This window comes from Onychostruthus taczanowskii, unplaced genomic scaffold (genome assembly GCF_017590055.1).
Source record: "Onychostruthus taczanowskii isolate IOZ18803 unplaced genomic scaffold, ASM1759005v1 scaffold1, whole genome shotgun sequence".
Lineage (NCBI taxonomy): Eukaryota > Metazoa > Chordata > Aves > Passeriformes > Passeridae > Onychostruthus > Onychostruthus taczanowskii.
In genome coordinates this window covers 33,426,025-33,437,892 of record NW_024496525.1, presented here as the reverse complement: position 1 = coordinate 33,437,892, position 11,868 = coordinate 33,426,025, and the positions used below count along the sequence as shown (strand labels likewise).

General features: G+C 46.9%; 1 protein-coding gene across 1 annotated transcript; it reads left to right on the top strand.

Annotated features, from left to right (window-relative positions):
- Positions 1-7,803: 7,803 nt before the first annotated feature.
- Positions 7,804-9,234, top strand: LOC121343618 (inositol 1,4,5-trisphosphate receptor-interacting protein-like 1). Its single transcript, XM_041418982.1, has one exon. The coding sequence runs from the start codon at positions 7,804-7,806 to the stop codon at positions 9,232-9,234; it is 1,431 nt and encodes a 476-aa protein (XP_041274916.1).
- Positions 9,235-11,868: the final 2,634 nt, after the last annotated feature.

The following is an 11,868-nucleotide window of genomic DNA, read 5'->3' as shown; positions in this document are numbered from 1 at the left end:
TTCCTGGTATCAATGTGATGAATGTTGTGCTGACTTCTGCATTGTGTGTGCCTTGTACTAAATATTTTCTGCTGGAAAGTAAATAACAGCAGACGAGCAAATGGGGCTGTGATGACATTTCAGTGTCCATAATGTTTCCATCCGTAAAATGCAGAAGTTATGCATCATTTTAACAGTAGGAATAGATAAGCAGTCAGCTCTCTGTATCCGGAAAATCAAAAAGGAAAGCAACATTAGAGGAAATAGATAGGCAGTGGGTGTTCAAGGGCAATGAGTCATCCTTGCCACAAATATGGCTCAGAATGAGGAATACTAATAATTAGGCAGCATATTTCAAAAGTTCAGCTCTTTCCTCCTTTTCCAAATTACCTTTTATGCCTTGGGGATGTTTTGGAATGACAGTGTCTGCTTTGGGATGTAGACATGAAGAAAATCCACTGTGGAAAGAAATGACCAAACAGCAGAGAAAAATAAAGTTGAGATGTAAAGTTTCTTTTTGCTGAAACTCAGGTAGTCCCTCCAGAGGAAACTGTCATGATGCTGGGCAGCCAACAGAACAAACAAATCCCAGGAAGGACGATTCCTGAGCACTTGCAGGAAGCATCAACAGCACCTGCTTTTTCCCTTTCCCCATGGTACCGATTCCCCTGAGCTTGCTCCGTTCTGCTCTCGTTCAGGGAATGAAACGGGTCCCTCTAGTGGGTGAATCCAGGAGGAAAGAACGTGCTTCCCATTCTGCTACATTACCTCTTCCCCTCTCGAGGTTCACACCTTCCGCTTTACTGAAGCTGCCTTGGTTGAAAACAGTGAGGATGTTGACCCTGAATCAGGCTGGGTCTCACCCTAGCCTAAATTCTGGACTGTCTAAAGTTAAAATTTCCAAAGAGCAGATTTGAAGAAAGAATGCTGATTCCACTCTGAATGCCAGTGCTCTGGGCTCCTTGGAGGCTGGAAGCAAAGCTAAATGACAGGTGTTGTCTTCACTTAGGAGGATTTGTAGGAAAGAAGACTTTTTGAACCTTCAACATTTCTGAGTGTGAATCACAGAATAAATAAAGTTGGAAAAGACCTCTAGGTCGTTGAGTCCAACCTATGACCGAATGCCACCATGCTCAAAAATCATATCACAAAGGGCCATGTCTACTTGTTTTTCAAATGCTTCCAGGGAAGGTGACTTCACCACTTCCCTGGGGAGCCTGTTCCAATGCTGAATCACCCTTTCCATGATATTTTTTTTCCTAATAGTTTCCTAATAATGACATAATTAACATTTAGCCCTAAAACCTCTGAATCACAGAGATGTTTGGGCCTGCCCTAGGTGGAGACTAATCCCTTTCTGAACTGGAATAAGCCTTAAACCATTAAACATGAGTTCTTGTGAAACCACAGGTCTGCAGTGTCATCCCTGTTCCTTCCCTGCTTCCCTCTGCTGCAGAGCTCTGATTGCAACAGCCTGACTTCAAGCACTGGCAAATGTCAGCACTGACACTGCTGTGGTGGGTGCATGCCATCATTATAATCTGTATGCATTTAGCCATCCCAGCATGATAACAGAATGATTAGGAGAATAGTTAGAGAGTAAATTAAAAACTCCCAGCAGTTTCCTGTGTGAAGGTACTAACTTACAGGCATATTTTTTCACAGCATTGCTGAAAAATGCCATTAGTTATACCTGTGAATACATGTTAGATTTAAACCCCTGGTGAGAATTTTTATTAACATACAAATATGTTAGGGCTCTTATGCTGCTTAAAATGTAATTAACCATCTTCTGAAGATTAAGGGTGCATAATCATAAAAGAAGTGCACTCTTGTGCATTTAATTCTTCTAATCTGCTTTATGTTGATGTTAGTGTGGAAGAATAATCACTAGTTTGCCTAAATAGTTTGGGTTTGTGCTGTAGGAAGAAATTGTTATAGGATGCACTTATAAACTTAAAATTTGGTAGGCTTGCAGTGACTGATTGCAATGATGACAAAGTGCACAGAAAGATTAGGAAAAAAATGCTTCTTTTATTCTTTTGCTGCCGTTGCAAATGCCCTGCAGTGGCAAAGCTGTATTTCTGACAGTTTCATTCAGCAGACAAAAAGGAGGAAGGGACAGGCACACCCAGTGAATGACAAAGATAAGAGCAATAAACTTGCAGTAGTCTCCTTAAGTACTAATTTAAACACATAATGTGTCATGTGGGGATTCAACAAGATTTTCTGAGAAGTATGTGGAAAATGAGCAACCAACACAAGGCAGAGAGACTTTTGATTTGCTGTGTTGCAGTAAGAGAGCTGAGTTTGTGAAATGCTCTCTAAAAATAAATTAATGATTTTATGTGGTCATTAAAACCTGCTATTGGAGTAGTCAGGGGTGTCACAGTCCCCATGAAATGTAAATCAGGTTTATTTGAAAAGTGGTGAAAACCTTCAGGGCCATAAAGTATGGCTCTTCAGGGGCTGCTTTTTCCTAGCAACAGGACCCACAAAATCATTAGGTAACTTAGAGAGCTCCACAGAAATATTTTTTGTTCTTCTTCCCTCCTAGCAGGACTTCTTGCAAACTGGGAAGAGATAAAGAAAGAACAGTGAAAACTGTGGGATGAAGACATTTGCTGATAGTCATGACTGCATGACTACACACTGAAGTTGTGTAATAAGTGTGCAGCCTGTTCCTAGCAGAGTCAGGGGGCAGAAACTCTCATGGAAAACATGGGATGAAGAGCCCATGACACTCCTGCTTTTGTGGAGGAGTCAGAGGGGATGGAGACTGGCTGGTGATCCATGAAGACCACCAAAGAAGGGAGTTTCCTCCTCACTTCAATAAGCAAGGGCTCTGCAAGGTCCTGTAGGAAAAGCAGCTTCCAACAGCAATTTTAAAAATGGAAAAACAATTGCAAAATCATTCCATACCTTTTTTTTAAGAGTAATTTATGTTAAGGGGGTCCTTTAGCCCTCAGCTCTTTGTGGGGCCAATAACATTTTGCAGCAGAATGTTGTGGCCGAGTGGACCCTGCTCCAGGGCAGACTGGTGACAGTGTGACTACAGGGAGCAGTGACACACAGCCCAAGAAGGGCTCCTTGGCTGCTTCGTGCTTGTTTTCATTATTTCCAAGTGAACGCAGAGGCATTATTGAAAGTTGCTTGTTTTCATTACAGCTTCCTTCTGACAGGTGTGACAGGCAGCACGACAGGTTGCTCTGGGCCCTTCGCCATGCTCAGCTCTTGAGGCAAAGCTGCTTTCTGTGATTCCCTAAAGGAGGCAGCTGCCAGGCTCCTTGTGGCCACCTGTGCTCGGGGACTGGCATGCAGCACGTCAGGGAAACCCTTCCTGGGGAGAGCACACACAGCTTTTCTCCCTTGGTGCTGGCAGGGAGCTACAGAAGCTGCTACCTGGGGAGCAGGGGCAGGGGAAACTCCTGGTTCCACAGTCAAAACCCAGCAAGACACCATAAAAGTTCCCCCAGGTCTTCCATCAGGCCCACAGACCAGGATGTTGCACAAAGACCATATTGCATTTCTAGTCTTTAGCTGGCAGTCCTTTACAAAACTGCAGGGAAATACCCAAGGTTGTTAAAGCATGAATAGTGCTTCAGATCCGTTTGATGCTTTGTCCCAAGTTGATATTCCCCACTGCCTCTTCCCCATGGCACTGGGCACAGGCTGCATTCTCTGTTTCCACTGGTGCCAGCAGCACCAGCACAGAGCTGAAGGGTACTGTCAGATCACAGCAGGCTTCAGCCACGTGCATATTTTGGATGGAATCTAGGCTTTTCAGAGAGGCATTAACTGAATTAAATCTTAAAATCTTACTTAAAATTGCTGACAAGTTGAGTGCTCAGTTCCCTTAGGATTTTTGAGCAGGTGAAATATATATACCCCAGCCAATGGAAATGACACCAGATTCCCTTTCCCAGCTTGTTTAAGGACTGCTAGTGTGAACAACCTTGGACAAAGTGCATTTGAGAACCTGATTAATTCTGCTTGCCATTCAATCTTGTGCTAAATAAGACATGAAGCTCCAAACACAAAACCAGCCGTTCTTCTGTTCTAACAGTTTGCTGTCAACACAAGACAATAAAATATGAATATTTTAGATTCATAAGGCAGACAAATAGGAAATAGGAGCTGTATTGTGCTTCACATGCATGGCTAACTCAGTAATGCTAATGTGATTATCTCACTGAACTTTTGTGCTGTCGCTTAAGGGTAACTTTGCCTTGCTTAGCTGGGGTATACATATTTGCTTCACACAGACCTAATGTCTTTTTCAAGTTTGTAGAACTAAGGAAGCCTGATTTCCCTCCTCTGTTACAAGGTCCTTTCTTGTTACAAAGCATCCTTTCTTGGCAATAAAGTCTTGCACATAAAAATCATAAAATGATAGAGTTTTTGGTTCTTGGAGAAGTAAGGATGGTGGCTAGCAGAACTGCCATCCTGGACTTCCAGGCAGCAGATTTTTTTCCTGTTTAAGAGATCAATTCACAGAGTCCTTTGGGAAGCAGTGCCAAGGAGTTCAGAAAGGGCAAAGGAGTTCAGGAAGGCTGGAGATTCTTCGAGAAGGAAATCTTAAAGGTGCAGGAGTAGGCTATCTCCAGGAGCTGAAAGCTGGCTGAAACTCAAGAAAAAAAAGAGTTCATGACCTTTTGAAGAAGGGACAGGCAATTCAGGAAGACTACAGTGATATCATGAGGTTATCAGGGTCAAAATTAGAATTGAAATTAGAAAAACATCAGAAATAGAAAAAGCCTAACTGAAACTTAATTTGGCTACTACAGTCATGAGTAATAAAAGATGTTTCTACAAGTACAAAAGCAGAGTTAAGGAGAATCTTCATCCTTCACTGGATGTACGGGGAGACATAATGACAAAAGATGAGGAAAAGGTTGAGGTTCTTGATGTCTTTTTTGCCTCAGTCTTTAATACTAAGACCAGTTGTTCTGGGTACCCAGTTGTGGGTACCCAGACCCCTGAGCTGAAAGACAGGGACAGGAAAACAGTCAGCAACATGCTGCATTGCTCAGGCAGACATGTGTGCATGCAGTCAGATGGGATCCAGAAAAGGATAGTGCAGAAGTGCTCCCTGCAGAAAAGGATAGCTGGCAGAAGTGCTCCCTGAGCCCCCTTCAATCATTTATCAGCAGTCCCAGATAACCCAGGAGGTCTCAGGTGACTGGAAGTTAGCAAAGGGTACATCCATCTACAAGAACAGCTGGAAGGAGGATAGAGAAACTGCAAGAAAATAGGAAGAACCCTGCTCAGCCAAGACATCCTTCTGCTCTGCTTGCCATTTCCTTCTCCCGTGGTTTTAGGAGATGGTTCTTCAAAGCCATCATGGAGGCTCCAAAAGCAGGTTCCCAAGGCACTTTCTGGGCTTGCCCCTTCAGCAGCCCAGAGTCTGTTGTCCCCACATGCATGGTCAAGGTTTTGCTGGCAATTGTATGGACATTTGACAGAGGTGTTCCACAGACTAAGGGAGTAATGGCTGTCTGTATGTCTGTCAGATAAATGGGGAAGGTGATAAAGCGTTGGGAAGTGGGAGACTTGGCATAATGTAAATGCTGTGGATTAAGGAGTGGATATTGTTCTGGTTTCAGATGGATACAGTTAATTTCTTGTCAGTAGCTGGTCCAGTGCTGTGTTTTGGATTCAGTATGACAATGATGTTGGTAACACACTGATATCATTGTCATACTGAGTTCTGGTTGGTGCTAAGTGTCATGTTTATGCAAAATCAAGGACTTTTTTGTGCCCCATGCTCTGCCAGTGAGGAGGTACAAAAAACACAAACCCAAAAAGCTGGGAGGCAGGAGCATTGTTGGGAAGGCAGCCCAAACTGGCCAAAGGGATATCCCATAAGTGGTGATGGCCAGTTTATAAACCTGGAAGGAGAGCTGATGGGTGTTTGGGAAAGGGTCTGACACTGGTCAGCATGTGGTGATCAACTGAATTAAGCATCACTTTTATTTTGTTTTTCTTTTCATTCTTACAAATTCTTCTAATTGCTTACAATTATTAACCTATTCTTGTCTAATCTTACTGGTTTGTACTTAGGTTTCACCCTCAGATTCAACTCCAGTGGGAAAGTAAAGGGCTTTAGGAGTGTGGGGATGGGAGTGGGAAGTGTGGGAGTGGGGATGAGGGTATGGGGTGTGGGAGCAACAAGCTTTGAAGTGCTCAGTTGCCAGCTGGGCAGCACCTCATAGCCTCTTTTCCTGAGCTGCCAGCAGAGCACCACAAGCAGCACCAAAATTCTAGCAATGGCCCAGAACTGCCACTGTGGCAAGGCAGCCCAGAGCACAGGTCCCCATGATCCACCAGTCTGCTGCACAGCCTTGTGTTCCAGCTCCTCCAGCATCCAAGTCATCTGCTGGTTGAGGAACTCAGAACGGTGCTGCATGCGCTGGTGCGTGTCCTCATCCAGCTCATCACTGACCACCTTTGCGTTCTGGAGGATGGTCTTCACCAGCGTGACCAGCAACATTAGGACAGACACAGCCTTCAGCAGGACAGAGAGAAAGGTTTGACAGCTCTGCCTTTGTACTCCATCTCTCATCCAAGGCAGTCTCCGGCCTGTGTGCACACCCGCCCTGTCTCAAGCTGGACTAGGACAGCACTGCATGCTGCTCTCATTTATACCTGCCCCTCATTGTGATGTCCCTTGTGATGTCACTGGCACCAGAGCCAGGCCAGCCCTGCCCTTCATGCCCACCCCAGCTCAGACCCTCACAATGGCCCCAAGAAACCTGAGTCCCGACACCCAACAAATGCAGACCCACTGCTCTGGAATGGCGCCCAGAGCGTCCCTTTACAAAGCAGGACAAAGCTCCCCTGAACGCTTGGCAAACATAAAATTGGATGATGGGATTCCTGGGTGCTTTGTTCCTTGAGATTCCTTGTGGCGAGATGGGATCAGTTCCCTTGGCACTCATCTCTGTCCTTGTGAGAATGCTCTTGGGGCCTTTGTGACATCCCTGTGTGTGGGGTGCAGAGAAGGACTTGGGAGTTCTTGTGGATGAAATCTGGCCATGAGCCAATGGTGAGCACTCACAACCCAGAAAGCCAGTGAAATCCTGGGCTGCTTCCAAAAAAACCTGGGCAGCATGTTGAGGGAGATGCTTCTGCTCTCAGGAGGCCCCACCTGGAGCCCTGCATCCAGGCCTGGGCTCCTCAGCCCAAGAAAGATGTGGAGCTGTTGGAATGGGCCCAGAGGAGCAGTGAGTCTGTGTTTGGTGGGTTTCTTGAGGCCATTGTGAGCATCTGAGCTGGGGTGGGCATGAAGGGTGGGGCTGGCCTGGCTGTGATGTCCCTGGTGCCAGTGACATCACAAGGGATGGCACAACAAGGGGCGGCACAACAAGGGGCATGAAGGCCATGCTGTCCCAGTACAGTGGGCTGGCCTAGCCGTGATGTCTCTGTTACAAGCGACATCACAAGGGACGTCACAATGAGGGGCAGGTATAAATGAGAGCAGCATGCAGTGCTGCCCCAGGGCAGCCTGGATGACATCAAGTGCACACACACAGCCAGATGCTGCACTGGATGAGGGCAGGACCACAAACACGGGCACCCAAGAGAGTGCTCCCGACCCTGCATCCAGGGCCCAGCCCCTTCCAGCACACCTTGCAAAGGGCACAGTGCCACCACTGGGACTGGGCACAGGCTTGCTGCCTGCCAGATGCCTAGCCCCCTCTCCTTCCTGCCTGCTATCTCCCATCCCTTCTTCCCTCACTGCCAGCTCCCTTTGTTTCTCTTTTCTTCCTTCCTTCCCCTCTCAGCACTGCTGCACTCCTCTCCCTTCTCTTGCAGGTCATAATGCTCATACTATTCCTCCTCTGGCTTGAGCAATGCATCCGCCGTTACTTCAATGTGTACCTGGATGAGGACCTCAACCAGCAGAGGTCTCAGATGTTGCAGGAGTTGGCCTTCAGGACCATGGAGCAGGGTGTTGGGTCCTGGGGAGCCGTGCTCTGGACTGCCGTGCAGCAATGCCTGTTCTGGGCCCTTGCTGGAGCCCTGATGGTGCTCTTGGCACTCTACTGGTGGCTCAGGAAAGGGGTCTGTGAGGTGGACAACAGAAGGGACTCAGAGAGTGAAGAAAGTGAGGAAGAAAATCCTCCTGAGATGAATATGACCTGGATCTTTTCGAGACGCTTCCAGCTGTCAGTGCCAAAGCTGGCTTCTAGGAGACGGGTGGTGCAGGAGCTGCTGAGTGACCTTCTCCAAGTCTCCCACAATCTCTTTTCAGACAGCTTCTTCCCGGTGCTGGAGCCAGTCATTGGGGTGGGCAGTGCCTGTGAAGGATGGAGTCCCCATAAGGAGGAGGACGTTGTCTACTGCATGTTTGTGCCCCTGAAGCCCCCCCGTGGGCATGCCTTCCACCTGGAGCCAGACCCCATGGGGGAGATGCCACAAACGAGCATGCGCATCCGCGTGGAGCTGGTGTGCACTTGCACCGCGGGACAGCCTGACCAGGACATGCTGTGCTTCCTCCACCACTCTGAGGAGGAGCTGAAGAGAAATCAGGTGGCCAGCCTTCTACAGACCCTTTGCACTGGCCCTTACCTCGATGGGGAGAAAATTGCCCTCTGGTTCCAGACATTTGTGATCTCAGCCTGGTCAGCGGTGCCTCAGTCCCGTCACTACAGCATGAAGGTGCTTCCCTCCTGCCGCTCCTGCAAGATGAAGCTGATGAAAGCCTCTGGGAGAAGCCTCTTTGTGGAGACAGTTTTTAGTGTGCAGCAAGGTGACTCAGACATCTTCCTGAGCAGCCAGCCTCCAGAGGCCCAGCTCCCCCCAAGCACAACATGGCTGGAGAGCTATGCCGTGGCAGAGGCAAAGTTCTTCAGGCATGTCGCCATGCAGGCCCCACCCCGCAGCTGCCACCTCAAATGCCTGAGGCTCTGTGCTCGCCTTCTGGAGGGCTCAGACTTTCCTATCTATGCCTTGAAAACCACAGTCATGCACCTCCTGACCTTGATCCCTCTGTCAGAATGGCAGAACAAGTATCTCCTCATGCGGGTGGATGACACCATGTGCTACCTGCACTGTTGCCTAGAGGAGAAACGCCTCAAGCACTTCTTCTTTGACAATGAGGACATGCCCCAGGAGATTTCCTTGCCCCCAGCCTTCCAAGGGGCACAGCCCTGGAACCTCTTCCAGCACCTGGCACAGGATCCAGCCACTCACACTGAGGCATTGAAGAAGTTTGATGACCTGCAATATCACCTCTACTTTGGGTTCTGAGTGAGACAACTGTAGAATCACTGAATCATAAAATCGTAGTACTGTAGAAGAGTAGAATTCGTTAGGTTTATAGGAAAATATTTCCAATATCATCCTAAAGATACTTTGACCATCTGGGAGCTTTAGTTGATGTAAAGTTTACAACAAATGATGTGTTTGAATGAACACTGGATCTCTGAGCATCCATGCATCACCTTGGCATGGAATGCAGCTGCTCAGCTACCACAGAGTTGGAGATTATTTGGTATAAGACCTGAGGCGGTAGGCTCTGGTTTCTCTGATTCCCTGGCTACCACTCCCCCATTGTCCATGCTCCTGCACTGGAGAAATAAGAATAATTGGTCACCTTCCACAGCTGTGCTCATTGCCAAGTGGTATTTAATGTTGCTGCCCTCCAGCAGCTCCTGCAAATGGCCCTTTTTGAGAGAGTCCATTCCTCCTGTGAGCTTTACTGGTACAAAGATGGCAATAAATAATATATTTGAGAAAAGACTACATCTGTGAGCCTCCCTGTTCATTCTAAAGAAGAGAAGGCTCCAGGGAAACCTCATTGAAGCCTTCCAGTACTTGGAAGGGATCTTGTAAAAAAACAAAAGAGAGTGACTTTTTACACGGTCAGAATGGTGTAGGACAAGGCAGTTTTGTACTAAAAGAGGAGATTTAGATTACATGTTAGAAAGAAGCTTTTTACTGTCATGCTGCTGAGGCTCTGGCACAGGCTGCCCAGAGCAGCTGTGGCTGCCCCATCCCTGGGAGTGTTCAAGGACAGGTTGGATGGGGCTTTGAGCAACCTGGTCTGGTGGAAGGTGTCCCTGCCCATGAACTTTAAGGTCCTCCCCTTCCCAGCCACTCCAGGGTTCTGTGGTCTTGCATGGTGTCTTTGGACATGGGCCTGAAGCAGGAGCAGGAGGGGAGCCTGTTGCTGTGGGGTTCAGCATCCTGGGGCAGAAGGCACAGGGGTGCCAAAGGCTGCCTGTGCACAGCCATGCACAGAGGAGCTGGGGAAGGCTCTGCAACACAAATCTGAGGGAGTTGGGGATGTGTAGCCTGGAGAAAAGGAGGGTCTAGGGAACCTCATTGCTCTCAACAACTCCCTGAAAGGTGGTAGCAAGGTAAGGGTTGGCCCTTTCTCCCAGGTAACAAGTTACAGGACAAGAGGAAATGGCCTCAAGTTGCATGGAGACATGGTTTAGAGGAGCTATTTGAGAAAGGTTTCTGCCTGGAAAGGGTTGCCAAGCATAGGAACAGGCGTCTCAGGGATGTGGTAGAGTCACCATCCCTGGAAATTTTTAAGAGATGCTTCAAGTGCCTGGATGTAGCACCTGAGGACATTGGCTAGTAGTGACCAAGGTGATGGCACTGGGCTGGTGGTTGGACTTGGTGATCTTAAAGATAATTTCCAACCTTAACAATTCCATGATTTAAGTACTGTTTTTGTCAAAGGAACTGTCACTATATATTAAACTATGTTAACACATACATACTGCATGTGATAATCTCTGCTCAATATACAGCATTTCCTCTTGCTTGAGGCAAAGCAGTTTGCAGGGCAGTTACTTTTGCCCTTTGAATCTTCCTGCATCAGGCAGGCACTAGAGCAATCTGACTTTTTGCCATAACATCTGATGTCCTCTCTTAATGGGATGGTATGCTGATGCTGTCTTCCATTTCCAGGGCCCTCTGCACAGGATTGTTAAAACAATTACACAGATCTGTTTTTTTTTTTTTTTTTTTTTCCTACTGAAGAACTGCATAGAGGTCTCAAATTATGTTCCAGCTGGAAACATGCTATTAGTCATCACATGAGATAAAAGACTGCTTCCCATACGTCTTCTGATGCTTGCCACATTTACAGGTGTCTTTGCCTTGGATGCCCATGCCTTCTGTAAGAGGAGAAGAGAAAGGTGGGCCTGATGTTCTCCCTACAAATTTGTGGGTGTAGCTAGCCAACACTAAAGATAACCAAACTATTCCACACTTTGAAATCCCTCACCATATCTTGCTGCCTGTGAAACAAAGGAAATATGCAGCTTTCTTATTAAAATGAATGAATAATAACTGAATAATAAATATCTGTGATTAAAATCCCCAGTATCACAGCCCCATCTAATGGACTGGCTGAAAGATATTCAAAGGACCTACAAAAAGCCTGTCTGTTCTCTAGCAAAATACGTTATCATGATAAACAGGACCCTGTGGCATATTAAACTCTTAATTACAGCACAGGAGGCATTTTCTCTGAAAATTAAAGAGGTTGCAAAATGGCTACAGCCTCTGGAAGGCAATTCTTAGAAGCCAAATGTAACTCAGCGTTAGTGACTCCTTTATCTACTTCCTTCAGTATTCTCTTGGCACAGATTAATGTGGAGAGGGGAGTCTCCATATTTCTTAGTCATGTTATCATTATGCCAATGACTCTGGAATGCCATAATCCTACAGAGCAGCACAGGCCCAAGGGAAAACACGAGGAAATCACTGAGAGAAGAGAGATATCAGTTAATCCAGGCTTCATTTGCTATTGTATGTTTGAGACCTTGTTTTTTTAAATTTATGAAAAAATGGCAGATGGTGTGTGGCTTCCAGAGAAGTGGCTTGGCCTGCACAGTGTCAGTCTTGGGGAACACCAGCTCCAGG

Coding starts and splice junctions, on each gene's coding strand:
- LOC121343618 (XM_041418982.1), top strand. CDS start 7,804: ATGCTCATACTATTCCTCCTCTGGCTTGAGCAATGCATCCGCCGTTAC.